The sequence below is a fragment of the Penicillium alfredii genome, assembly GCF_028826965.1.
Source record: "Penicillium alfredii strain IBT 34128 chromosome Unknown utg000002l_segment0_segment0, whole genome shotgun sequence".
Lineage (NCBI taxonomy): Eukaryota > Fungi > Ascomycota > Eurotiomycetes > Eurotiales > Aspergillaceae > Penicillium > Penicillium alfredii.
The window spans coordinates 777,033-804,261 of record NW_026622699.1 but is presented as its reverse complement, the minus strand read 5'-3'; the positions used below and the strand labels follow the sequence as shown (position 1 = coordinate 804,261).

The 27,229-nt window shown below is 47.6% G+C and overlaps 12 protein-coding genes across 12 annotated transcripts; 7 read left to right on the top strand and 5 right to left on the bottom strand.

The window, feature by feature from the left end:
- Positions 1 to 1,296: 1,296 nt before the first annotated feature.
- Positions 1,297 to 2,333, top strand: NUU61_001479 (uncharacterized protein; the record flags this gene model as incomplete). The annotated part of the gene is made up of 2 exons (XM_056652061.1): positions 1,297 to 1,848; positions 1,923 to 2,333. 2 exons carry the CDS (start codon positions 1,297 to 1,299, stop codon positions 2,331 to 2,333), a joined length of 963 nt encoding a protein of 320 aa, XP_056515328.1.
- A 428-nt stretch (positions 2,334 to 2,761) lies between these two features.
- On the top strand, positions 2,762 to 3,293 carry NUU61_001478 (uncharacterized protein; the record flags this gene model as incomplete). Its single annotated transcript, XM_056652060.1, is given in 3 exon segments — positions 2,762 to 2,926; positions 2,945 to 3,070; positions 3,099 to 3,293. 3 exon segments carry the CDS (start codon positions 2,762 to 2,764, stop codon positions 3,291 to 3,293), a joined length of 486 nt encoding a protein of 161 aa, XP_056515327.1.
- A 612-nt stretch (positions 3,294 to 3,905) lies between these two features.
- NUU61_001477 (rhodanese-like domain-containing protein) lies at positions 3,906 to 4,498 on the top strand (the record flags this gene model as incomplete). Its single annotated transcript, XM_056652059.1, has 3 exons — positions 3,906 to 4,079; positions 4,150 to 4,264; positions 4,320 to 4,498. The coding sequence occupies 3 exons, from the start codon at positions 3,906 to 3,908 to the stop codon at positions 4,496 to 4,498; spliced, it is 468 nt and encodes a 155-aa protein (XP_056515326.1).
- A 780-nt stretch (positions 4,499 to 5,278) lies between these two features.
- Positions 5,279 to 6,552, bottom strand: NUU61_001476 (uncharacterized protein; the record flags this gene model as incomplete). The annotated part of the gene is made up of 3 exons (XM_056652058.1): positions 5,279 to 5,419; positions 5,474 to 6,333; positions 6,381 to 6,552. The coding sequence occupies 3 exons, from the start codon at positions 6,550 to 6,552 to the stop codon at positions 5,279 to 5,281; spliced, it is 1,173 nt and encodes a 390-aa protein (XP_056515325.1).
- A 5,867-nt stretch (positions 6,553 to 12,419) lies between these two features.
- On the bottom strand, positions 12,420 to 14,378 carry NUU61_001475 (uncharacterized protein; the record flags this gene model as incomplete). Its single annotated transcript, XM_056652057.1, has 2 exons — positions 12,420 to 13,936; positions 14,033 to 14,378. 2 exons carry the CDS (start codon positions 14,376 to 14,378, stop codon positions 12,420 to 12,422), a joined length of 1,863 nt encoding a protein of 620 aa, XP_056515324.1.
- Positions 14,379 to 14,450: 72 nt separating this feature from the next.
- NUU61_001474 (uncharacterized protein) lies at positions 14,451 to 14,750 on the bottom strand (the record flags this gene model as incomplete). Its single annotated transcript, XM_056652056.1, has 1 exon — positions 14,451 to 14,750. The coding sequence occupies one exon, from the start codon at positions 14,748 to 14,750 to the stop codon at positions 14,451 to 14,453; it is 300 nt and encodes a 99-aa protein (XP_056515323.1).
- Positions 14,751 to 16,315: 1,565 nt separating this feature from the next.
- NUU61_001473 (uncharacterized protein) lies at positions 16,316 to 17,268 on the top strand (the record flags this gene model as incomplete). Its single annotated transcript, XM_056652055.1, has 2 exons — positions 16,316 to 16,732; positions 16,798 to 17,268. The coding sequence occupies 2 exons, from the start codon at positions 16,316 to 16,318 to the stop codon at positions 17,266 to 17,268; spliced, it is 888 nt and encodes a 295-aa protein (XP_056515322.1).
- Positions 17,269 to 17,907: 639 nt separating this feature from the next.
- Positions 17,908 to 18,177, bottom strand: NUU61_001472 (uncharacterized protein; the record flags this gene model as incomplete). Its single annotated transcript, XM_056652054.1, has 1 exon — positions 17,908 to 18,177. The coding sequence occupies one exon, from the start codon at positions 18,175 to 18,177 to the stop codon at positions 17,908 to 17,910; it is 270 nt and encodes an 89-aa protein (XP_056515321.1).
- A 393-nt stretch (positions 18,178 to 18,570) lies between these two features.
- On the top strand, positions 18,571 to 19,299 carry NUU61_001471 (Hly-III-related protein; the record flags this gene model as incomplete). The annotated part of the gene is made up of 1 exon (XM_056652053.1): positions 18,571 to 19,299. The coding sequence occupies one exon, from the start codon at positions 18,571 to 18,573 to the stop codon at positions 19,297 to 19,299; it is 729 nt and encodes a 242-aa protein (XP_056515320.1).
- A 1,142-nt stretch (positions 19,300 to 20,441) lies between these two features.
- Positions 20,442 to 22,535, top strand: NUU61_001470 (uncharacterized protein; the record flags this gene model as incomplete). The annotated part of the gene is made up of 4 exons (XM_056652052.1): positions 20,442 to 20,498; positions 20,548 to 20,945; positions 20,998 to 21,859; positions 21,915 to 22,535. The coding sequence occupies 4 exons, from the start codon at positions 20,442 to 20,444 to the stop codon at positions 22,533 to 22,535; spliced, it is 1,938 nt and encodes a 645-aa protein (XP_056515319.1).
- Positions 22,536 to 22,959: 424 nt separating this feature from the next.
- On the bottom strand, positions 22,960 to 23,820 carry NUU61_001469 (uncharacterized protein; the record flags this gene model as incomplete). Its single annotated transcript, XM_056652051.1, has 1 exon — positions 22,960 to 23,820. One exon carries the CDS (start codon positions 23,818 to 23,820, stop codon positions 22,960 to 22,962), a length of 861 nt encoding a protein of 286 aa, XP_056515318.1.
- A 2,012-nt stretch (positions 23,821 to 25,832) lies between these two features.
- On the top strand, positions 25,833 to 26,240 carry NUU61_001468 (uncharacterized protein; the record flags this gene model as incomplete). The annotated part of the gene is made up of 1 exon (XM_056652050.1): positions 25,833 to 26,240. One exon carries the CDS (start codon positions 25,833 to 25,835, stop codon positions 26,238 to 26,240), a length of 408 nt encoding a protein of 135 aa, XP_056515317.1.
- Positions 26,241 to 27,229: the final 989 nt, after the last annotated feature.

Sequence of the window (27,229 nt, the reverse complement as noted above, 5' to 3'; positions counted from 1 at the left end):
GTCGCAATATAAAGCGGACCTATTGAACTTGTACAGTACTTTCAATTTTGAGTCACCATCCTTGTCTGGAAACATGCCCCCTATGCTCATGCTTCTGGCAATATGTGAGTCGCAAGATTGCAGGACAAGTTGCAAGGCGTCATATTTGATAGTGATCGAATCATTCACAGAATATGTCCAGTGAAATATCCAGATGTCTGTTACTTGTCCAGAATTTCGAAAATTGACATATTCTTCACCATACACGTTGATTTCGAGCCGCATCCAAGTTCAGATCGGAGGTCACGGAAGTCTGAATGATTCTGCATATTCTCGATAATTTTTGTTGCAGTCACGCATGACGTGAATTGACCTGTATCCTGAAGACTAACAAAGTGATGTGATTCAGACATGCTTTCGGCTGTGACAGGGTTGAGTTCAGCTGTTTGATTTGCATTAGATTCCTGACGAGGGAGAATATCCATGCAGGTCTTCGCATCTGACATTGGCGGTGAATTTCTCGTCCCAATAGGTAAAACTTGATATGGCGGATTGTGCGAATTCCAATGAGGCGGAGTTCCCGGAGAATGATGGTAATCCCCAGGAGGTTGGTTTGGGGCCGTCGGCAGGTGCAGCTTTGCTGATGCTAGAGACGCTACTGGCATGCACTGAGATGGAGTAGAGCTTGTTGGTTGTCTTCGCGATTTCAAGTATCCTTCAATTGATGTTTCAGTGACACCATGAAGCATCAACAAGGAACGTAGTAGATCATTCTCTCTTGCGACTTTTCTTCCCGCTATTTGAACCTCCTGAGTCGCCGCTACGCCAAGCCTTTCGAATGACCGTAATCGTTGCTCAAGGTGCTGGACGTACTCTTTGCGCCGTGAGCGAGAACGCCGCTGGTTCTCGCGAGTTCGTGCTGCCGCTGGTGTCGCATGAACCTCTTTCATATTTCCGGGGCTCCTAGTCTTCATTCTCATGTTAGGAAATGGTAATACTGTATATACGCCACGGCGAGGCTACAAGTTAGGAGGTTTCGGTTTGACACTTAACGTCCAAAGAGATTGCCGAGGTTAAACGGACTCTGAGGAAATTTATGTTAGTCATGTTTATTAGTAATCGCAGTCAATCCTCAGCCAATTATACAATACGCGTACCCTACGAAGACCCACTGGATACGTTGTTATATCTTGTCCAATCATTATTCACTGGTGACATACTCATTCCATGCACTCACTTTATCTGTAGAAACCGAATTTTTTCTGGCTGTGTTCAGGTTTTGTTCTCGCTTACCTTCGCCAACTATCGAAATACTCTATGCTTTACCAATCTATACAAAGATTGCCCCATACTTTTCGACTGGGAATTTCTTTGCGGCCTTTTTTGTTGCGTCCCATATATTCAAAAAGGATGCATTCCGCTATCCCTCAGCAAGTGGTTTCAGATATCCGCCTAACAGAGGCAAATCATCGATCGTTGGAATTGACTCTGAGTGAAGACGACCCAGATATTCGCCAGAAGTACCGACCGTTCATTCTTAGCGGCACTGCGACTAAGGACTGGGTCAACAATTTAGAGCTTTCCACGGCTCTAGATATGGCCGAGCATAACCTACGGGATACAAACGAGAGACTGAGAGTTCTGGTACTTTATGGCAGTCTTCGGAAAAGGTCATATTCACGCCTCGTGGCATTTGAAGCCTCCCGCATCCTGTTCCGACTCGGCTGTGATGTACGCGTCTTTGACCCTGAAGGTCTTCCGGTGAAGAACGATAGCGATACCGACCATCCTAAAGTACAGGAGCTTCGAGACCTCAGTCTGTGGAGTGATGGGCATGTCTGGGTTTCACCTGAACAGCACGGCAATTTAGTGAGTGACTCTCACGATAGTCCTAACACTCAGTGCGACAATTACTGACAGGTGCTTTTCCCCCGCAACGCTAGACCGCTGTCTTCAAGAATCAGATCGATTGGATTCCTTTGACCACAGGAAGTGTCCGTCCCACCCAAGGCCGAACGCTGGCTATTGCCCAGGTGTGCGGTGGATCTCAATCGTTCAATGCCGTCAACTCCTTGCGTATCTTGGGTCGGTGGATGCGTATGTTTACTATCCCGAATCAATCCTCGATCCCCAGGGCATATACACAGTTTCCGGATGAAGGTCAACCGGGAGATCAACAACTCATGCCTAGTGGCAACCGAGATCGTCTGGTGGATTGCATGGAGGAATTTGTCAAATATACGATTTTGATGCGGCCTCACATCGGTCTTTTCGGTGACCGGTTTAGCGAGCGGGAGCAGAAGAAAGTAAGGGAGGCAAAGATGAGTGCCGCTACAGCTCGACGAAAGATATAGAACAATATACTGTAGACAATACCAGAGAGATAATATCTTATAGAACGATTGCTCAGCATATTTCCTGGTGCGAGCCGACTGCCGATACGACCACCAAAAACGCTAATTATGGCTAACAAGCCGAGCATCTTGTTCGTGTCGCTCCTAAACGGTCATCTGGAAGTAGCCTTGGAAGTGGTAGTCATACCCTAGTCAGACAGAGCTAGGTGACCAATCACATCAGACGAGTGACAGTCTCCCTTCGACTTCCCAGGAGGCAACTTTTTACTCCTATGAATTTTTCCTAATCAGATTATTTTATTTACTTTGTGATATCTCCTTGCTGATTCCCGTCAAGTCTACCTTATTTTCCACGCCTCAACCACAGGCGAAGACCAAGAATGATCCAAGCAACGTAATGTCACCCGCGTGCCTTTCTGAGCCTGAGCATGCAGCTTACCCTACTTCAAAGCACTGTAGCCGGCTCAATTTCTCGGCTTGAGCTTCTTCGGTGGTATCGAGAGGGCAAGAGAATTGGGAAAGATTTCGTTCTAATTGACCTACGTCGTACCGATTTTGAGGTTTTTACACATTTCTTCTTCCGCCGTCTGCATGTCTCATAATATTTGCAGGGAGGAACGATCCGGGGCTCTCTGAACCTTCCAGTACAGAGCTTGTATCATGCGATCCCGACTCTGTATTCTGTCCTCTCGCAAGGCAAGATCGCTAACGTGGTGTGGTATTGCGGTCCGTATCATGTAATTTCCTCGCCAAAGATATGGTTAGCTGATGAAAGAAGCAGGCTCTTCTCAAGGTCGTGGTGCGCGTGCCACCAAGTGGTTTGCAGAATATCTGAAAGAGCGAAAGGATGGAGAAATGAGAAGCCTAGTGCTAGAGGGAGGTGTTAAGGGATGGGCAGCAGCGGGTACGGATTATACTCAGCTTATGGATGAGTATGATGAGTCAAAATGGGTGAGATAGGTCTACTACTGGCTAGCTTCCTTCGGAGACGGTCGCAATGGAGTAGAATCGAAGATGAGACTACCTGAGCAAGGCCCTCTTTGTCGTGAAAACGGACATCCCAGTAGTGCTTCCAGAGAGTCAGATCCCCCCAAAAAGATCCAGCCTGGGTCATGTGACGATGGGTCTCTGATAGTATGTAATGGGGAAATAGAGATGGTACCAAAGAATCACCAGGCTGGGTTTAGGGTCTACTCCTAAGATTATTTTTTTTCTCCCTTGTCGTTTCGCCCTCGCTCTGCAAAATTAATAGAGCGATCCGTGAAAAGATGTCACTGCTGCTTCTTGGTTGGACCGTCTTCACCAATAAGATGGACGGTCGGTGAACACCAGGCGTTTGGTCATACAGTACTCCGGGTGGGGTGGGGCTACGGAAGAATCTTGGTCACTGCCACTAGCCAGCCAATAGAGTGAGCCCAGTGACATCGAAGCCATCTTGCTGAATCAGGACCAGATCAGTCTCACAGAGCCGATCAAGGGTAGTAAAAGTAGATGAAGCACTCCGGTTAAAACCTTTCTCTTGATAATATCTCTGTCCCCGTCGTCGCGATCATAGGCCACCCCTAACAAGTTATGGCGGACCTAAATACTTCAACACCAGCAGAGGCCCCCTGGTATGCAGCTTATCCGCCTCCGCGAACCACTGCCGCATCGCTGTCCCGGGAAAAACTGTTGCAATGGTTGCAGAGCAAGAAGCAGCCCGGCCGAGATTTCATTCTAGTCGATCTACGCCGAACAGACTTTGAGGTTGGTGTTCTGTGGATAGTGATGTTCTTTTCGCTTGATAGAAGACTAATTGCTGCACGGACAATCATAGGGCGGGACCATCCAAGGATCCCTGAATCTCCCGGCACAGAGTCTGTACGTGATTCTGCCGACCTTCTACGCTCTGGCCTCCAAAGCTCAGGTGAAGGACGTTGTGTGGTACTGCGGTATAGTCTACAAAGTAAGCGATTAAATGTCTACGAGTGCTGACTATCGATATAGGCTCCTCTCAGGGGCGGGGAACACGTGCAGCTGGCTGGTTTGCAGATTACCTAGAAGATCGAGGCGATTTCTCTATTAGAAGTTGGTTCCTGGATGGGGGTGTCAAGGGATGGGCCGCTGCTGGTGAGGAATACACAGAGCATATGGATGGATATGATGCTTCAGTCTGGGCAAAATAGAGATATCTCAGAGTTTCCGACGAGAATAAAAGAAGGGAATACGTTATACAAGAGATATTTTCTGGTCCTTTGGCGGCAAAACAACAACATATCGGCATGTCACCGGAATTATCCAGAATACAGATCAATCCGTATCACCTGGGACGTCTGATCGCGGATGTAGGTAATGAGTGAACTACGGGGCTCTAAGCCTATAATTATAAACAATAATCCCTTGAAGAAAACATGGTGACATCAGATCCCTATCCGTCTGAGAGTCTCCTGTTTGATGACCAGTTCTTGTACACATCAATACCCACAAGCATCGCACAATATCGCCCGGAAAAGGACTTGGCAGACAACTCGTTGATCTCGAACAAGTCCGAGCTGCCTGCCTTGAGATGTCCCGCAAGGGACTGCGATTTTCGCACCTCAGATCTCGTATCTCAATACACTGTCTCTTGTTTGGAGGCTTGCGAGCTCTTGTTCGGCTATGTCCGAAAGAAGCAGGATTTAATATAAGTACTGAAACATCCTTGTCCTGGGGGAGGGGTGCGGTGTTAATTGTCATTTGTTGTTTATTCTTTCAGATGCGTCATAATGTAATGTATAAGAAGTAATCTAGGAAAGAGGAAGAAAGCTTTTAGCATATTTATTCAAGTTTTCTGACGTAACCAAAGCAGAAATAAAAACAAACTAGCGCAAATGTAACAGATACCACAGAATACTTGGACATATATGTAAGATTGGTGGGATCCTGAAAGACGTAATTTGAGAGCTATTACTTCAGAAACTGTTATTTTATATCAGCCTTAGATTGCTCGAATACTCTCGTTTGGAAAGCTTACATGTTGTCGGAAGCACAATAACAGTCCAACTTAAAGATAGGGTTGATTGAAGCTCCTCTAGGCCGGTAACCTCAACACATAAAGGCCCAATTGTCTATTGAATGGTCAGATGCCAAATTTAATATCAAGATGAATAAGCTAAACTTACAACCCAGAAAGCTCCAAAGATAGCCCCACTAACGCAAGCGAAGAGGATGAGCACTCCATATGATATTGCTGGAAGCCAAATGGCAAAACAACTAATGCCACAAGCACAGGTCAAAAGGCCAGCAACTTCAATGCGGCCAAATTTATCGCTTATAATGCCGATCAGGGGCCGGCCAACCGCAGTTCCCAAGTTCAATATTGCGTTGATAGTCGTAGCTTGAGCATCCGAAAGTCCCATAGAGCGCGCATAATCTGGAAGCGAAAATAGCAGAGCAATATAACCAAGCATGCTAATGAATGCCCACGATAGCAAAAGAACCACGTCTAGACGGCGTAGGAGTTTAATGTCAAATCCACGCTCCGATGGTCGTATCGCGTCATTGCGGTTTCGGATTAGCATTGTGGCAATGAACAGGACAGAGCAGCTTAAAATGGCTGTCAATCGCAAAGCCCAAGCATGAGATATCTTTATCAAACCACCAATCCCCGACCCGGCAGCACTGATACCATTGGCAAGGCTCCTCTTCTTATCAAACCACTGGGAGACTATCACAATACTTGGGATGTATATAAACCCAACCCCAAAGCCAACTAAAATCCCCTGTGACAGATAAAGCTGCCAGATTCTTTCTGAGAAAGACGCAGAGATATATCCCGTTGCCAAAAATCCCAATCCAAGTAACATGGGTAATTTAGTGCTGTACTTTCGCGCGATGATTGTAACAACAGGGGCTGACAACATGGCTATAGAGAAGTTCAACCCCCCAATCAGAGCAAAATCAATAGGACTAGCCTCAGGGAAGATGTTATCTGAGAGGTAATAAGAAAGGTACACGCCGTATGACTGTTGGAAAGCGTGAGCTGAGTTGCCGCGGACAGGGGTTTGTAATTTGGGGCAGAAAACACACCGCGACCGCACCCCAAGTGAAACAGTTGATGGAGAAACAAGAAGCTACACATATCCAGCCATATCCTCCGTCCGGGGATGATGAAACCCCAGAAGATGACATTGTCTTCGAGTGTCGCAAAGGAAAAAGGGACGTCTGGGTAGTAGTCGTTGGGGGTAAGGATTTCCTCCATTTAGTTTTGGTTTAATTCTCAGTAAGTCTGTATCTGTTGGGGAGACTGACGTTAAGTTCACCAAAATAGTCCCTTTCAATTTCATATTAATCCCTAATCAATTGCGCAATAGTCTGCGGCCTCCGGCCCAGTTGGATAAAACTGGTATGTCACTGTTTCTTGGCATGTCACTAATTCCCGCACGCATCCCCACCTCTACAAGACCCACAAACACGAATAGGAAATGGGTAGCTCCGTTCCTGGTCCTCAAAAGAGTGCCGCAGGAGTTTTGCCAGAGTGATCTGCACAAATTAGCACTAGGGAGATGTAATAGTCCGAGTCGATCTGCTTTTAGTACCCCTTAATATGTCTCCTCCTCATGAGCGACACCCTTGGGCCTTTGCTGTCGACAGGCTCGTTCTGGGGGTCTCAAAATGGAATAGCTCAGGCGGGGCTGAGTTGGCGGCTGCCTTTTGCCAACTTGTCGCTATGTTTCCCCCGATGGCTAGGCTCATACTCCGTACTGTCATCTAGATTGAAACGACTAAAACGGTTCGCTTAACCCAAAGAGGAGTTGGCGATATAGAAAAGCTGAGTTCTAGTTTGATGATCATTTCTAGTTTGGGCCGAATCTGGTGATATCTCGGCTTGGTAATCATCTTTCTTTGGCAAGCGGTGACATACCAAAATGATTGCCCAATCAGCGAATACCCATCTCCATATCAAATGACGCAGTAGATAGCGTGTCGCTAATATAAATTTAGACCCGATCTCTTCTAAGTTGCATTCTTCCTTTTTCTTGGTGATTTCAACTTGGAGAACAAAATTCTCCATTTCTGTCCTAATCTAGACCCCCATATGTGCTTTGGGGCTTTGTGATAAGAATTACGCTTACAGGGTGTTGGAAATACTTGGACATGATTGGTCCTCAGCTACTCCTTGCTCCACTTTGGAGAAGCATAATCCCGTGGCCTATCGTAAGAACTGTTCTATCGGGAGAACCAGGACTACACGCAACAGCTTAAAGATAATTATAGAGATTTGAGGCAATTCAGAGATCACAGAGACTTGTATGGCGCTGTGAGGGAGCTTAGGACCATAATAATTAGGAGATAAATAGATAGTAAAGAGACGGAGACCTAAAAAGAGTACAGCGATTTGTAGGTGTCTATATCTAAACATAAACCTTGAATATAGGTATACGCTGTCTGCCTCGTCAGGCAGCACATGCAACACTATAGCCTAGTCTTACAGGCCGAGTATTTTTCCTTGAGTATGAGGCTCGAGATCAAGCAGAGTATTTCAAGCAAAAACCAAATAAAATCAAAACGATTCCACTAAATAATCACAGTTATTACTAGTAGAAATTCAAATTAAATGACCGTCAAATAACAGTTGATGTACTGCAGATTATTGGTACCTTTGTTGCCTTTCAGGCCAGGGTGTTCTGACAGCCCGTTTGTGTTTGTTCCGAGGTATTAGCTGAACTCCCCAGACATGTCTGTTGTTGTAATTTAGCAACAGTGCTACACTTGAGTAATTCGTGCATTGAATGATTCGTTCATTGAGTGATTCATGTTGGAGTATTACGTTCACTGATCAATGATCGCTTAATCAAGGCACAGGAGATATGATGAAGATGCACGTCGGACACGAAAGGCATTAAATGCGCATTGTATATATACATCTTCGGTGGGGTGTGATGGGCTGAGGGAGGTTAGTGCTTCAGACAAGATTGATTAGTTTGGCTTTTGCCTGTCCTGATTGATCTCGAAGTCATCAACTATGGGAACCCCCCCCCCCCCCCCCCCCCCCACCCCCCGCGACGCGAACCAATCAGCACGAAGCCTGGCAAATGCTCGATTTTTTTTCTTGTTTTTCTGAAGAATCCCCTAGCATTTCTGTTCGCTTATGCAATTACGGCTTTCGGTGAAAAGTATAGGATGAGTGAGGACAGTCTAGAAAGCTTAATATAATTTCTGCGAGTCATTGCTCGGCTCTCCCTCGATCGCAATTATAAACTAGAAGTCAAGGTGACGGTATAATCTAAATGTGGCGATCACCCGGCGGAATGTTTGTTAACATCACTTGGAGGTGAAGGCCAGTCCTTTGTTGACCCTATCCAAATCTTGGACAGTTACAAAAGTTGGTTTGGGGTAGTAGGCGCACTTCAAGAAATTAGCAGCCTCTTCTGTGGAGAGCGGAGTTCGTGGCATACCAGTTGTGAGGCGAGGAAAGCCCAAAAACCCGAATCATCTGCTGTCAAAATATGTACCTGACCCGTCTCTCGCAAACGAATGCCTACGCATACATCTGCGTCGCACATCTTGCTGTACTCGGACGCCTTTTTCATCAGAGTTGTTTTGCGACGGCATTTTTTTTGTCTCTTCGATCTCCTGGGGCTCATAGAGGAGACGGACTTAACAGCGGCCATTGTGAACTGGAGCCTTGCTTTTTGAGTGGCTAGGGGTCAGAATTCGTCTTGATAAAACTGAGATGGGTACTGTTCTTATAAAAATTGATATCTCAATGATTAAATGCATAAAAAAATGTATTGCTGAAAATATTAGACTGGAAATGGCCTTTGTACATGCTCTGTTCATCATTGAAAGAAAGACAATAGTGATTGTTTGCAGGCACCAACTAGGTGCGGCAACGATGAAAGTGACAGCATAATTGTAAATCCTGCTCAAATACGCTGCAAGATTTGGTCGGGATCAACGCAAATATCATATATTTGCGGGCTGTAAAATTTAAGTGTTGACTCTCTTGTTGATTGCCGACCCGACGTTAGATGAGGTTGGCGCTATTATGACTCCTTCACCAGAGATGCGTGTTTGCCAATAGCTCCTGACTCGCTCTAGGAGCGCCAATTTCCCCCGAAAGCAAGCACGTTCACGTTATTACCCCACTACTGTATGAGTAAGTTTTTATCTGCTGTGTTCGGAAATGAATTGTTATGTAAACTGTTGTGTACGTGCAAAACCACCTCAATAAAGAGACCGCGATGAATCGGCGACCGCTGTGAGTTTAATCCTTTTTTGCACTCGTTCAAGACCTGTCCTGAATGCTCAAACGCAGGCTTGAAATCTACAAAAAGAACACATAACGGGTCTTGGCGAGCTGCTGTTGAACTATATACTCTTTTCGTACTCATTTTTAGCCATAGTACTCGCCCATCCCTTCTTGAGTTAATGGCCTCTCGTTCAATGTGGACGCCGTAGAACCTGCAGCTTCTTCGGAATAATGTTTACCCGGTCCCGAAAGGGACTTACCAACGCCGGTGAAAGTAAACACCTCATTAATGCTCATGTTTCGCCGCAGCACTTTTCTGAGTATTTCCTTTTGCTACTAACTAATTGCTGCAGTATGTACTGATACGCTGATTGTCCTGGTGGATCTGCATACTATCACCTGTACAATGGACCTATCGTTTCTCTGGCTTAGCTTTACCCTATCACCAAGTTGAAGCGATGTGTGGTGAAGCACTGTTTGAAACTGAATCCCACGAAAAGTGTGCCTGGTGAAAGACTACTAGAGGGGCGGACATTGTCTCCATGAGCTTTCTCACGTGCATTTCCTATTAGTCCGCAGCCCCCAGGCTGTAGCCTTGATTTTTTTTTCAACCCAGAATGGTGCCTTGGCTTCTAGGCAAGCAATCGGACCCTTGTCCTTGTCGGGCCGAAATAATCGCAACATAGCCAGGAAGAATCTAAGCGGATGCCAATTGCACGATCCACGAAGGGTCACCTAGTCGCCCATGACCGTCCGGACTCACTGTACGCCGCGGTTTTAATTTGTTTGTGTTTGCTAGATCATTTGGTCAGCGGTCTGATCCAGTTGCCAGTTGACAGACACCAGGCCTAGTTGGCCTATGGGCGGGGCTCGTGAGCCGGCTGGGACTAGGGGCTGCAGCCTGCGGGACATTGACCAGAATATGAGGGCCGGTGGCCGGGCAAGCCACTGGCCAGGCGACGCAAGTCCAATGTCGAGGAACCGTGGTGGAAGGACTGTGGATTTACGGACCGGGACCCCAGTCGACAGACCGAAAACCCAGCTGGACCTACAGCCTTGGACGTACGTCCAACCGAGACTTAGGTCCACAGTACACTTGAAACCACAGTCATCTGGCCGCCTAGGCCTGTTGTCCTAGTTTCTACGTCACTGGGGGTCGCAAGACCGTGGAGGTCCTAGGACCTGATTAGCCTCCCCTCCTACCCTTTCTTGGCTATTTACGCGGCCAGCCCTTAACTACAGCATTAGTACATACATGCTTTTATCATTTATCATCTCAGCTGCCAATATCATAGCGGGTCCTCGTGGGCTAGTATTCTGTTTCGAATTCAGCTTGACCTTACACTCTTTCGACTTGACTTCCGGAAAATGAATGCGAGGTCTGGTTGGATGACCGCTTTCTAAAATAGTCTATGTATCTTACAAATACAGAGAAATTCGAAAGCAATTTCGCCTCCAGGGACAGAGCTTTGTTTCCCAGAGCCCCAGATTGTTCTAAGCCTGATATGGAAGAGGGTATGCCTCTCTGAGAATAGACTAGCTGAATGATTGGCGGGATTGAGGATACCGTATAATAATTCCGAAAGAGGGAAAACCGTGGTCCATCGTACGAACTGCTCTGTCGGGAGAACAATGACTGCGTGCGATAGCTAGAAAAGAGGGAAAACCGTGGTCCATCGTACGAACTGCTCTGTCGGAAGAACAATGACTGCGTGCGATAGCTAGAGAAGAGGAAAATCCGTGGTCCATCGTACGAACTGCTCTGTCGGGAGAACAATGACTGCGTGCGATAGCTAGAAAAGAGGGAAAACCGTGGTCCATCATATTTTAGAGGCTCTTTATTAATGACCTCTACGCAGTCAAGGGGACAGTGTGTATAGTTTGGCCGTAACGGGTCACCTGTCGCTACGGTCTTATGTGTAACGCATTAGATCCTAGCGGCAGATAGGGCCTATCTGCGCTCCCCTTGGGGAGGCAATGTGTCTGTATATTGAAGTGGTTTCTATGTACAGAGGGAAGGTGGGAGGGACCAAATCGAGTCTTGCCTGCGTGAGAGATGACGAGGTACAGTACAAGCAGAGGCGAGCAATTGACTCCTGTCAGGCAGTTGCAGGAGGGATGAAGCCCCCTCAGTAAGCTCGGTGTGGTGATCACGTGAGGCAGCGAGGCAACCCCAAAACTATTCCCTTTATATTACGAGCTAAAAATATTACTTGTCTCCAAAGTTCTTCCCCTATGCTTGACAATAGTTGAAGCTCCTAGGGCCGGTGGCCGTCGTTCCCAGGACCCCTCCCATTAGTTCCTAGGGACTAACGGGTCCTAGGAGTGCTGTACGTTGTTCCTAGGGCCGCAGCGTGGGCTCCTAGGAACGGTGCCACTAGCCCCTAGGAGCCACCACGTATATCCTAGGGCCCTTTTGTACCCAGGAGACGTGGGTTCTGCATAGATCCTCCCCACGCCTTATCGAACCTGGGAGGCAGCTCCTTCGCCCCAGTAGCATGATGCCGCTACGTTCTTAAAGAGGCCGCACAAATAGTTTTCTTCCCTTGCAGCCTATCCTACGGGAAGTTCCACCTTATTTGCTATTGCCGACTTGTCTTTGGATCCTGGCGTATCATTTCTCCTTGCAAACTTTCGGTTCGACATCTGGGGTCTCCTACGTTTACGGATTGACACAGTACCGATAGATACGTTACTGGGGATTCGCTACTGATGCTAGTGCGTCTGATTTCTACTTGTTTACCTATTTACTGTACATCTCTCATCGTCCAGTCTTCTCTATCGCATGCATACTTCCGTATTGCCTATTTCTGCGAAAGGAAAGTTTTTATAGTATACTGTACTCCAATCTCAAAAACTCTAAAAAGACAAAATCATTGAGCCCGCAATCGCTTTGATCGACGCGGTAGGGGCGCTTTGGGAGCTTTCATGCCAGCCAACTTCTTGTTCCCTCGTTGTTTTCCAGGCGAATGCTCTTTTGCATGTAGATTTCTCCGGGATGAACGCTTCCGATTTTGAGGTTTACACTTCGGCTCAGGAGCAGGCGTGAGCTCTGTTAGTTTTGTAGTACCCCTCGTCGACCGCCTAATCGGAACTTTGACTGAGCTGGGCTTAGTATTTTTCAGTACAGATCCATTAGAGGAGTCTGGAGGTTCGGTATCTGACTGATACGGCAAGGAGTTCGTAATGGGGGCAGGATGAGCCTCTAACAGGCGTGGATCAATATTTCCCAACTCGAGTTCGACGGAGGAGGCAGGAGTCTCAATTCTTGGACGAGTCTCCGATTCCAAAGATTCTTCTCTGGATGAAATATCGCTGCAGTTGGTTTGTGTCACATGCGGAAGATGACACAATTTGAGATTGACATCGTATGAGTGTGCAGTGTAAGCATGGGCTAAAAATTCTGTGATCTCGCTGAAATGGGGGACATTGCGACACTCCTCCCAATTGCAGCTGATTCCGCCGCGTGCATAGACTAGGTGCATATCGATTAAGTGGCGACGAAGCGAATCCAGTCGATTTGAAGGAAACTTGTGCGGAGGAAGGCTCGATGATGATTGACGAGATAGACCGCAGCAAATGATGCAGACATCAGTTGCGCATTTCATGTTGTCCTCCTCAGGGAGCGGCGATTCTTCGGGCCGGTCAACCAAACCATATTCATCGTCAATATTCCAATTAACTCGGTTGCCTCGTCTGTTCGGTTCGCAAAGCTGCAGCAGTGCAACCATGTCTTTGGTAACCTGTATGCGTCGAGCAAGAAGCTTGTCATCGTCAAAGGTCTCTGCATCAGGCCCGTAAAAGTTTTCCACCAGGCGTGCCCGTTCAGCAAAAAGATATTCTGGTTTTGGCAATTCCCAGCTTTCATCACCAGAGTTTTCATCATCAGATGCTTCATTAGAAGCTTCATCAGAATTACCGAGGAGTTGTCTTATCTGTTTGTCAATTTCTAATACGGGCGCATTTTGGAAATGATCTTTCCTAGCTGTTTCCCGCGTGTCGGTGGCTAACCTCTTTCGAAGCTTAGCTATTTCTTTTTTGACATCCTCATGCCTTTGATGGAGGTGCGGAAAGGGGATTCGGGCATTTTTAACAGTGCCGGCCAGGGATCGCATCTCCGCCATAAGCTCTCTCTTCTCTCGTCTAAGGTGCAAAATAGCTGGGTTTTGGCAAATAGCACGCTTGTGCGTATCGGTGAGCTCAGACGGAGCGTTGATATCCCTTTTCCTGAGCATGCTTCCGGCAAAACGTACAAGGCCCTCCTGAGGCGGTCGAAGAAGAACAACATGCTGGAGATCGCGTCCAATGAATTGTGATTGATAATGCTTTTCGAAGACAGCGTCGCCAGACTGACCAAGCACCCTTTGCCGTTCTTGGCTGGTGAAATTCCCTTAAAGCTGTTAGTCAACATCGATAAGACAAAATTTCCTCAGCCTTCACGGATGATATGTATGCTATTCATCATTTTAGCGCACCAACAACTTACGATTAACTTCATTTGCCGTCCAACGGCGAAAGTTGTAATGTCCAATATCGTCTTCAAACTTAGCGTCTCGGCCCAACTCTTTGAGGGCTTGCCGACTTGATTCATAAGTCATCGATAAAGACTTATCGAGTTCGTAGCCGTACGGAGTGCGCTCAAAGCGTCGAAGAATAGGAGTATTCAGAACTTCTGGTTTCCACCGAAGAGGAAGGGATGAACTGTGCTTGGGAACTCGCAGCCTCCAAATGAGCTCTGGTGTGAGCTCCGTATTGACAAAAGCCCCATCACGGAAAGCGAACGAGATTATCTGAGTGATCGGGCAATATGCCAGTTGGTAGTCACCGTGCATGAAAAACTTGGTTCTGAAAAGAAACATAAGCGTCAAGTCAATTAAATATAAATTTGAGGTACAGTTGCATCCTTACCCATCGGCGCCTTCCGGTCGACCCTTGAGATTGCGGAACTCTATGATGGCACAGAGAACGTCCCGTTTGCTTTGAGGATCTTTCAAGTAAAAAAGTTCAATATCACGATAGCAGACGGAATCCGGAAGGTCTTTCGACGAAATATACTTCGGAAGATCACTTTCAAACGTGTGGGTTCGTTTGCGTTTGCCAAGGGAGGAGTTGTCGGGTAAAGAGGTGTCTTGTGGAAGCAAGACACCGGGGCGAGTTCCGGTAATAGCAGACCATAGCTGTACTGTAGCAAATTGAACGATCATGTTTCCATGACGAAAAAACCTCGAATGGACCCAGTGATGACGGTAGATTGTACAGAAGACATCTACATCTAGTGTATTCTTGTCCTTCGTTCGTCGGGCAATCTTGCGCTCAGCCGGGAAGGGACCGTCTAGGTACTATTGCCACCATTAGCCTAATCTCTGCATGCATGGAAGAAATGCTCGTACTCGTCGCATCTGTTTATGGACGTTTTCATTGACACGGCGACGTGCAAACAGTTCGAAATATTGGCAAAGGCGGCGCCAGTACTCATCGTAAGACTGCAGCCTCTTCTCTCGTGATGTTCTGAACATCCAGTCGAAAAAGTTCATGTAGATCGCTTCATCCTCCAAAAGAAGGAAGTCCACATAGTCCGCCTTCGACTGAATGGAATACCTATTCTCGTAAGTTGACCCTGCCCACGACGCCTGATTGCGGGAATAACCACACTCACTTTCGCCAGTAGCGTTCGACAACGGCAATACCTAGCAAGGTCCTTGGCTTGAAGTTTGGCGGTAGCCATCCAGAACGACGAAAATGTTCCAGTCTGGCTCGAGTTTCCTCGCAAAGTATGGGGTCGGTCCAGTATTGGTGCTCATTCTCCTGAGCCGACCGAACGAGCACAGGTGCCATCGAGAAAAGCCAGGATGGATAACCGAGGTGAGGATCCGGAGTCACGGACAACAAGGTTGTCAAAGTCGATTTGAGGAGTGAGCGTTAGTGATGAAGAGAGACTTGGGGTCACTGAGGGAGAGGAGAGGGAGGAGAGCCATCTTATAGGCGCCCGGCGAGACGAGATGAAAAGAGAGGGCGCATGGACGGGGCTGCAAAGGGGAGCCATTTTCGGCGTCGTTTGGTGGCAGGTGGAATCGCAGGGAAGGAACAAGTGTCGAACGGGCGCCAACTTCGTCGCCGGAGGGTGACTAAGAGTGCTGGGTGGGTGCAAAATAGATGGGTGCTGGGAGGGGGGGCGGTCAAGCGGCGGCTCGTTTTCCAAAATTACGGGTGGAAAGGCGGCCGTTTCTGGCGCCAAAAGCAGCCATTTTCGGCGTCGAATTCACAGGTCCTCATATTCTAGTTGTAAATCTTATTTAAACAACCTTGTCCAGCCGCCCTGTTTTCTTGTGAGACTATGGAAAGAATTATTAAACACCCGGCATTATCTACTACGCTTTTCTGCACATCATTTATTTTCCTTGGTTATTTCTATTATAACCATACAGTAGGCACAGCAGCACTTGCTAACACGCTCCTACCTGGAGTCATAATGAAACCGTAATTGACCATTCCAAGTCGAAGTGCATTGTAAATAAGTAAAGAGAGAAAAGAACTAAACACTACTTACCCAGTAGACCTGTAGTACATCTTACATAGCTTGGACACTAGAATTTGGTTTTAAAAGTTCTGGACTCCCAAGTCATAACTGTCCCAATGCAGTGAATAGTGAATACGTTTTGCTTTGTACTTGGCAACTGTTGACAGCAATATCTATTGTGAGTAACCTCATACTCCTTCGATAAATGTGGCAAAGGCTGTGCGCTAATCTGCTTTTAGTCGAACATCAGCTATGACAACCCATCAATACCTATCACCAATCGACAGGCAGTCAACTTTCGCCTTTCCTTGGTCTTTGGAGCATCAGGCCATTGACCAGACACGTGACGATGACCGCGTCGATGATGGGATCCACGGTTTCGAATTCCCCCTACCACATCATGTCTACGACGAAAATGAGGGCACACCAGTTAATTGGGAAGTGTTTTCGAGAGACCAAGACGCCGGGGATGTCGTGATGCAACTTCTCCGAGACAGTTGGTGCTTGTTCAAACAGCTCCGTCTGGAGAGCTGGGTGGAGTTTGTAATGGGCATACCCTCAGCAACCCTTGCTGTGTTCGAGTCATATCATAACAGAGTCAGCTTTTCTCTATTCTGCTTTTTATGTGACTTTCCCATTGAAGCTGAAAAATATGACATCGTGGCGAAGGTAAGCTCGGCACCGCAACATCTACTGTATACCTGGCAGTATAACAGTACTAACAAAGATGACAGAGAGTTCACCACAATGATTGCTTTTTGTATACGACACTCACACATGCTCTCGAATGTTTCCAGGGGAAGGGGCAGTACAAGAACTTGAGTTTGGACGCTGGGCTTATTACTCAACCCTTGAAAGCATTCCTCTCACAGCCAGACAAAAATATACTACAGAGACTGGCCGTACTTGAAACTCGGTACGCGCGTTATCGAGTCGGTTCCGACATGGCTCGAGGGCGAGAATTCAATGTCGACACAGGTTTTCTCTCTTTAATCAACGACCAGTCGGCTGTGGCAATGGCACGACAGTTAAGTGAGGACGCGCTGAGGGGGTTTCGCCAGATCAGCCTCGACAGTGTCATCATGCACGACGATAATATTCGTTCGCTGGGTTCTCAATGGGACCGGTTATGTTATGATGTGGAGGAGGTCGCGGCTGTTGGAGATCTGATTGGCAAGGTGAGGGCAATGGCTAAGGTATCGTAATTTTCTCCACGGGAATACGCTTGACTGACATTCCCAGGAACTTTATCACCTACGAAATTTTTTCTGTCTGTCTGCAGTCCTATCGGGAATGTCCCTAGCAGGTTTTCAACCTCAGGGTACTCTTGCAGAGTTTATCGACCCCACGGGAAATCACAGGCGGTATAGGCTGAAACTACACGTGGCACCGTCATTGCCTTTTCTCTACCCATTCATGATCGATCTAAAGAGAGGCAACCACGGTGCATTGAAAGCGGTTTTCAGCTTTCTTTTATATGATCAGTGTCTGCAGCGCAATTCGGGTTAGATTGCAAGGTGGCATTCTAAGAATTCAACTCAAAGAGTCTAACTCACTGCTGGACCGCGACTTATTTCCGCTGTTCCGTACTTGAGGACGATCACTTATGGGCCGGCTATTGTAACAAACGGATTCTGCTGTATGCATAACCATCTTATCTGTAACTTAAGCACAAATGTTCTGTCCCTTATCCCAGGACTCAACACTCAATACCTCTACGAGTAGATTGAAGGTCGGAAGACAATTTTGTACAGACAACAGGCAGAATCAGTCAGCCAGGATTCTATTAAGTACAACACACGTCCATTCAAGAAAGGTACCTGACTATATGAGCGGTTATCAGGCTAGCAAAACTCCTCCCAGGCCAACTGAGCTTTGCGCTCCTGGCACATCAAGTCGTAAATAGCGTTGCGCAGGTCATCGGCGATTTGGGAGGCGGGATGAAAGTCGTCGGAAGATAAAAAAGCACCGGACTGGTGAAAACGGAGCAAATCTTCGGCGGCTTGTCCAACCGCGTCCTGCAGCTGTTTGAGAAGAACGTAACAGCTACGGTAGTACGCATTTTCGCCCTGCTGTCGGCCAATCCGCCGCACGATGTCCTCGATTTCGTCCATGTTGGAGTTCTCGACAACTCCCAAGATGCATTCTGCCCCAAACGGAGGACATGATATTATACTCATACAGTCTGTTGGACCCGCATCGCCAGCAATAACCGCGGTCAGTGGAATAAAGTCAATACTACCAGGACCAGGTGAAGGGTGCTTGATCTGCGCAGGTCATCATCCGCTAGATTCTGCGGTTTGTGCGAAACCTGTTTATCGTGTGGGGGTACGATTTACTTATCCCTCTCATCATATAAAAGACTCGTGCAAATGCTGAACGAGTTGCATTCTTTTCCTGAGGGCTGGAGGTCTGGTGGCTCTAGCTCAACCATCTTGTAAATCCACCCTGTCGCAATTACCTAAACCCCAAATATATAAATTCGGGAGGTTGCCAAAACGTGGCCAATGCAGAATCTCAACGACGTGGTTGCAATGGCTACTCCCGAGGCTCAAAATCTTCGCGACTATGCGGTCATCGCAATCATCAAGATATTCGGACTGGCCTACTTCTCTCTCTTTCTTCTTCACTTCCTTCTCTTTCACTTTCCGTCGTCTCCCGGACTGATCATCAATTCCCTGTCCGTGATCTTCTTCAGCGGGGGCGTCCTACTCGCCTGCCTATCTAGTCTCATCTACCGTACCTTGTCCGCATTTCACGGTGAGGACGCAGCAGACTGGCAAAAGCTGGAGTTTGTGGGAACATTGGTCCTGATCTACACGGCCACAATCCCCTCCGTGGCTTTGCAGTTTCGCACGCAGCCCTCCGTCCAGCTCGGATACCTTTTCGCCTTCACTCTTGTTGCCGTCGGAAATTTGGTGGATTTCCTCGTTTTAGACTCGGACGCCTCGGTGGTTCGTGCCAGGTTCCCGTACCACTGTGTTTCGTTGGGCGTGCTGGCTCTGGTCCCGACCATACACGCTCTGACCGAAACGTTTCACAGTCCGTCACCACTCGCCCTCGAATTTGCCTGGCTCGCCGGAAGCAATTCCCTTGGCGCCACCTTTTATTTGCTTCGCCCATTGGAGAGAATAGGAATAGTCGACACCTGGCGACCCGGTCTTTATGCGATGCACTTGATTTTGGTCTACAGTACGGTCACTTATTCAAGAGGAGTTTTGCAAACGATGCTCTGACCCTCTACCTAACTTTTGGGCCACGATGCAATGAATTGGGTTTCGGGCCTTTCTATCTTCAGACCAATGGACCATCCCAATAGGATCCGCCTTTTGGTTAGATGGAGTTCGTAATCAGTCCGGATGGACTGCCATGTCGGAGATACATTCCATTATAAAGTACGCCTAGCTATCCAAAGCCATTTTCCAGTTTCCTAGACTGCGAACTGCGGTTTTTATTTTATTTTATTTTATTTTATCAGACACAGGAGTATCGATGCACCGTGCCAAGAATTGGCATCACATCTACTTCCCACCGTATCGATTTTCACTGGTAATCGCTTTCACCCATAAAAAGATTTCGGAGCCAAATTTTGCAGTGAGAAGGTTCTAATTCGGCATCTGGAGACTTCTGTAGGGCGAGCGACTCTAAGCACCAAATCTGCCATCCCGTTCAATTCAGCGTGTGGGTGCCGGAAATCATAGACACTATAGGCTTATTCTAAATTGACAAACGATTGACTGCAGGTGCTAGGATCGCTCGACCTTTCTTTTTTAGGCTGTTCAACGTACCCATTCCTTACCGCCTCCGAGCAAGTCACCTTTTCCGCCAGTTTTGCCCGCATTGCCCGCATTGCCCGCTTTTGCCCATCCATGTTTATTTAAACGTGTCATCCATAAATCTGTCGCTCATAATGGCCTGATCTGTGTTTTCAAAATCTAAATGATGGTTTGTAGTTTACTCTCTCAACACAATATTTCCCTGGCATCGGTGGTTTATTTCTTTGCGATGCTCTCCGTGCACGCCTTGTCCGTGGATCGTGCCGAGCCCTCAGGTCCGATTTTCGATCCTACCGTGTGGTTCATCAGCGGCATGATTTGCACAGGTCTCCGTTGCATGCGACCGTGGACTGTGTACAGATCCAGCTACGGATAGCTCGTACTTCACCTTGCGCTGAAAAGTCTGTTGACCTACTTACGTTCAATCCACCTATTCTATCCTGGTTTTGTTGCCACAATGCCCGCCACGCTGGCTTTCATCGAACTGGAGACTTGGTTCCCCTATTTAGCCATCCTGCCGGCCTACGGTCGCATATGTATAAAACTAATCCCTATGCGTATGGATTGATACCTCGATACCTGTCTCTCATAATTGGCGAAGTATGGGCATGATGCTAGACACTCTGCCGTGCGAGGTCTTGACGATGATTGCCGACTGGGTACGGATATGACCTCGTATCTGATCCAGGTGTTCTGACCGCTCACTAGTTGCCACCTGCCAGTCTCCGTGCGCTCGGCCGAGTATCGTCGGGATTATATTCTGTGCTGGTCCCGCAACTCTACCGTGCGGTGACGTTCCGCGCTGCGAGTGAGTGGGCGCTGAATGTCCTCGACGTCGATTCTTTCCTGCTCCACCATGGGCATTCAGGGACCACCAGCTTTCTTCAACACACGCGACATCTATATATCCAGGCTCCGATCCACCTGGCCCGGTTTAACCGTTGTGCCTACTACAACATCTTCCGCACGGCAGGACTGGCCCAAGGCCCGTCTACTCTCGGCGCCGCGGATGAAACAAGGGCGCACGAACAATTCCTGGACGACATTGCGGACCAGCTCCACGTTGTTCTTGCGCAGTTAAAGCCGGATGGCCTGCGTACTTTTCAGTCTGTATCATCCCGTGCCATCCTGCTCGTTATCGAGACTGACAAACGATAGATGGCGCCTGGGCACTTGTATCCCGGCGGGGGTTTTGGACGAAGGAGGCTACCTAAGCCGGCGTCAAAACCGCCTCACATGCCTCTCGCTAGTCACCGATGGTACCTGTCCCCACGCATGTCATCGTCTGGACAGTCTATCTCAATTATCAAGTTTGACTAAACTGGAGTGGGACGGAATCCAGCATCCGGCCGAGGTTGAATCGCTGCGGCAGTGCATCCGGCGGAACTGGAAGCATCTGAATGATCTGTCCATCGGATTCGTCTTATCTCCCAACGCCCGGAGCCTGCGCTGGGACGACCTGGGATTGCGTTGGCCGGGCGCCGGGCCCTGCGACGAAGACGAGTCCACTCATTTTCCGCCCCTTTCAACATTGTCGCTTTCCAAAGTGTCACTCTCAGAGAACCTGCAAGATTACTCCTCCTTTCGTAGCCTCCAAGCGTTGACATTGCGTGACTGCCCGAATGTGCTTCGCTTCCTGCGTTCATTATCTGGGTCACGAATCACGCTGAACCTCCGGGAGTTTGAACTGTGCTGTGATTTTTTGCTTCACGAGCCCGATGACGATTACGAATTTTCTTCGGTTGTTAAGTTTTTGTTCTCTTTTCGGGGGCTACAGCATCTCCGATTGAGGCTATCCAATTTCCCGGAGTTGGGCTTCCGAGTGGAAGATGCCATCCGACACCACCGACCAACACTCGAGAGCCTGGTTTATCATCAGCGCCAGCTCGCGCCGATCGACAACGAAGGGCTGTTTGAGGATGATCGGGACGTGTCGCCAGTTTGGATCCCTGATCTACCGGCTATTGTCGACCTGTGCCGGGTAACCACGCTGGCGCTGTGTGCGAATCCATCCGCCGCCGTAAGTCCTAGACCCTTGTGAAAAGAAGTGGAGATACCCGTTCTAACCGTCGCAGCGGATGTGCCTTCAACCTGCAGCCGCAAATTCCACGCTTCAGGTCTTGCATCTACGGTTCAGCGGTGCCGAGCGTATGCACTGGGACATCCGACACGAGGTACTCGCTCTTCTACGCAAAAGGCGAGGGGGCTGTTCGCCCACAGACCAGGTGGACGAAGTGGACGAAGTGGCCGAGATTCCGGTGTATTCCGACGGCGAAAGCGACCACGTGAGCTTCTTTGATCACTATTTCGATTGCTCGATGACCTGGCAATCCGACCTGCAGAAGGTAGAAATGGATACTCCCTCGGCCCCGTCCGAGGCGGAGGATTTTGTGGCTTTTGCCGAATGGGCGTTCGGCCCCAGCGGCTTGCCGGCGCTGCAGGTTCTCGCATTTGGAGACTTCTCCCACGACGATCGGTACCCGGGGCAGCAGTTTGTGGTGCGGCGGGAGGACCGGTCGGGGCCATGCAGCGGCGAAGGATCGGGTCCCTCGGTCTGCAATAACCATAATGGCTTGTCATTCTGTCCAGCGAGCATGGATGATCCCTCGATTTGGGATGGTGTCTCGTTAGACGGGATTCGACTTCTCACTGCATGCCCGGACGGTGGCTTGATCGAGTCCCCGTATGAGCTATAGGGTCGCCTTTGTTCTGTCGCGTTCCTTGACCAACGAGTGGCCTAACACGATACATATATCGTGTAAATGCGGATTAGATCATCCTGCTTTTTAGAATAGCTCAGTTGGTTTCTGTGGGAGTACCGTCGATGGTCTCACATCGGGGCCTGTTAGCGACTTAATGCTAAAAACAAAACACAGAAACGGGCAGAATTCTACACCAAGATCTCCGCACTCTCATCGAATCGAAAAGCTCCTCACCCCACTTGGCGCTGCACCATGAGATCTCTGTCCACGAAGCAACTGCTGTCATATCAACGAAGAGGCGGCAGAGGGCTGTAGGACAATTGTATTCTTTAATATCAAAGGGAAAACATGAGGAATTGTTCGTGCAGGAAAAAATGGTGGAAATGAAAGGTTGGTTGACTCCGATAGTCCATAGACCTTATATAGGCTTGCCTTCCCTTGCAATGACTGTTGCGATTCTTGAGAACATTGAGTCAACCAATTTGTTGACGCAACGTATCGATATGTTTTGAGCCTCAGCGAACTCTCGGTTATCGGTGCTTCCATGGGTGCGTTTTTGAATCTTGTTCTTCAAATATGAAAGTACGTCTTGCCCAATATTAAGTTCTGGAGAATTTGGTGGCAGTCGGATAATTTCAGCACCATTTTCGTAAGAGCCGTCGAAGAATTGTGGGGTCGTTGCACCTTCGTCAAGGACGACATGTTTCGGACTCTGTTGGTGGGGTATGGAGTGTTCACGATGAATCCGTCGAGGGCTAGGCTGTTCCTTGACGCCCGAGGTCTCTTTTTCAGGAACAAAGGCGAGCTTTGGCGTTCGATTAAAACCGACCATCACCCAGCATTGAAACAACTTTGCACGTTTGCTTTTCCGTTTTTGTAAACACTGGAAACAGTATTTCTGTTCTTTATCGACGTGGACTCTGCTAGCTTGGTTTTCTTTCAATTCCACCTCCGCATGGCTGATGAAAATGACCGAGCGCCATTCACTTCGCCAGGCGTAGTAAGAGGTTGCGAAGCTGAGGCGTGCGTTCCTAGCTTCCATAGTCAACCACAGCATATGACATCCCATGCTTTTGCAGTACCCCTCATTGACAACACGGTTTCGCAGAGTTTGCCAGTGAACATCTCCAATCCCGAATTCACGTGCTAGTTGCTCCCACGACCTTGATTTTGAACTCTCGAATGTGTATATAATTTTGTCGATAAGCTTTTGGTCAAGCTTTTTCGGCCTTCCCCGCCTCGAAAGGAAGTTATTTGTTTTTGCCGTGCTAGGGACCATGGCACCGAAATCAGGTTGTGTAGAACATGAATCTTAGAACGAGGCGGACGAAGGAAAGAGGTGAGGGCTCGTTAGCCACAAAGCATTCCGATTAGCCGTCAAGAATGGCACGTAGTTTGGAAGTCATATCCCTAGCATCGATTCTAGCACAGGTCATATTCAAATATGTTGTCCTTGAATTGCCTGGGAAGTTTGTCAACATTCCGAACAACAAGACAGAACGGCAATATCGTCTGGTTCAAAAGTACTCGGTCTTCGGCTTATATTCTGCGCCCGGAGTTAAAATAAATCAATCCGAGGATGAGCAGGGTAAGACCAGCGGCAGTTGGATTAGGAATACACGCACACACTGAACCATTATTGGTTGATGCCCTCAACTACACCATTTCCAGCTAGTGTAATGCTATGCACATGTTCATGAAGACTCAGTTCTACATTTATTGGAAATCACCTCACCTAGGCAACGGTGCTGAGTCCGACAAAAATGTTCTGTCACATGTTCGTGTTTCTTTCTCGGCGGAGCGACGCGTCATCCTCCAAACCGTCCCCAATCGACCCCAGTCATCTCGACCGGACACGTTGGCAAGTATTTCAAAAAGTACAATCTTGTTGTCATTGTATCTCACCAAGCCATCTTTCGCCATTGGCGGACCAAACATACGACAAGACGAGTGTCATCATGCATGCGCGTTTGCCCATCGAAGACGCAACTTCTCGGACTGGCAATACTCACCGGTGTCCGAGTGCAAAAGCTCTATTTCTGTGCGCATTTATTTCTCCCCGCTGATTCCAATGTCTATGTTGTCTAAATTACCCCTTTTCCAAAGCTTTGCTTATGTTCAATCCTCCGGCATTAAACGACATAACCAAGGAAACTGAAATGTTAAACACAAATAAGGCAGGTTAATTTTTAAATACCTTAGGAGTCCTTTTTCATGGCAAACTTAGAGACCGTTTCACAGTTCAAAGTGAAGGGATTAACGTCACAATACGATATCGGATACTCCCGTCACATCCTATGCTCAATGTGAGCTACCATTCCTTGTCTCCTTTAACAAAAGTGAATTTTTTCTTTGCTGTCATAATCCAAGCCCTAGAATAGGCCACACTATTCCGTACTGTACGAGGGTAGTGGTAAAATTGGTTCGGAATATCGTGTAGCAGTGCCGCGTGTGCTATTTTATCCCCAGAACTTCGTTAAAGTCTTTCTCTAGGCACTCTAGCAACTTGCAAAGCTTTTCGTCAATGACAAATGTAGTTTGAAATTTATTTCCCACCTCTTCAAATCCCCAAAGGCCAATAAATTGTCCGAAATGTCGTCTCCTCGTGTGAATTCCTATTTCCGCCTCATCCCATGCACCGAGCCATGGGGTCATAGTGATTATATAATAGCCGGTTTCGACAGTTGGAGGCAGCATCTGATGGTAGTGGCGCGCCAGGTCATCTAGTTGCTGCAAGGTGAGTAGGTGATAGGCAACTAGGGCTCGAGGGAATTGCGGATGAACTTGGCCAGTACTGCTTGACACAAGTGGACACAGCGGTTGTCGGAGATGCTCCAGCACATTGTGAAGTCCCCCGAGAGGGGAGGGAAAGGAACGCACGAGGTCGTACATGAAGACGTGCATAAAAAAAAGCAAAATCTACGTAAACACCTTGGAAGGATCAAAGAAAATAATAAAGCAAACCGTGCCAACGGAATTAAGTCCTGAAGTGCCAACACGGAGAATTAAATTGCTTAGCATTCATGCTCTATTCAAAATTTTTCGTTTTTATTCATATGAATTCTCTCCCAAGCCATATTATTCCACAATGCTGCTTATAACTAACGTTAGTAACTAACTACAGAGGTCCATTTCAAAAGTCCTCGCTCACGCTTCCACTAGTAGCATTAGCGTTTTTACTAGCGTTGTATTCCTATGAATTTTATATACTACTACTGCTACCTACCTCCTGAATATCTCCTCCTTCCGACCTATCCTTTCTACCCTTTCTACCCTTTTTTATCTTCTAATATGCCTATATCTATTGCTACACGCGCCTTGGTTATTGGCTTCAAAGCAACAGGCAAAACGACCAGAGAAATCGAAGATCTTACTAAGCTTCCTAAGCGTACGATCAACGATATCTACGCCCGCGCTATCCAACGTGGTTTTGATCCAAATGAACGTCCTTTAATCCTACCTGACGATATTCTCGCTGATGCCCCTCGCTCTGGCCGCCGCCCTACGAAGCAATCGACTGAATCCCAAGATAAGACCCTTGCGAAAGTGCGCTTTGATCGTTACGGACGCGAAAAAACCTGTGCTGATATTGCTGGGGAGCTAAGTCAAGAAGGGATCGATATCTCTACTATTACCGTTTGGCGGATCCTACGGAAATTAGGTTTACGAAAGACAAACCAACGAGGAAACCTGGATTGACACAGAAGATGAAGAAAGAGAGGCTTGAATGGTGTCTTACGCATCAGAATTGGACTCTTGAGGACTGGAAAAATATAATCTGGACCGACGAAACGTCTGTGGTCTTACTTCATCGTCGAGGAGGCTATCGGGTCTGGCGTACAAAAGACGAGCGCTTTATTCGAAGCTGTATTCGCGAGCGTTGGAAAGGAAGCTCTGAATTTATGTTTTGGGGGAGTTTTTCATACGATCGCAAAGGCCCTTGCTATTGCTGGCTTCCTGAAACTACAACAGAGAAACGCGAAGCCGATATTACGATTAAACGGCTAAATGAAGAGCTTGAGCCTATTTTTAAGGAGCAGTGGGAGCTTACGAATGGTCTTCGACGACTTAATCTTCGGCAGCTTTCTGGACTAAAGCCTATTTGGCGTTGGAATACGCAGAATGGGAAGCTTTCTCGGAGTAAAGCTAAAGGAGGTATTGACTGGTATCGTTATCAGACTAAAATCCTTATTCCAAGGCTTTTTCCTTTTGCTAAAGAATGCGCTATTCAAAGGTATAGTTCTAGTTCTATAACTAGTTATAAGTCTTTTATTAATATATTATTAGGCCTAATACTCTTGTTCAAGAAGATAAAGCCCCCGCGCATAACCACCATTTTCAACAACGTGTATACGATATATGGAGTATTTAGCGGCTTCTTTGGTGTGGTAATTCGCCTGATCTTAACGCTATTGAGCCTGCGTGGCCTTGGCTAAAGCGATATACTACTAAAAAGGGTGCACCTAAAACTAGGGCAGAGGCTATTCGCGTATGGCAGGAAGCTTGGAAGATATTGCCTCAGGAAGCTATTCAAAGCTGGATTGAACGTATACCAAGGCATATTCAAGAGATTATTAAGCTAGAGGGGGGTAATGAATATAAGGAAGGACGATAGTATTACAATATTAATTTCAGCTAGACTTTATTAGGATTAGGGGCTATTTAGCGTGAGCGAGGACTTTTGAAAT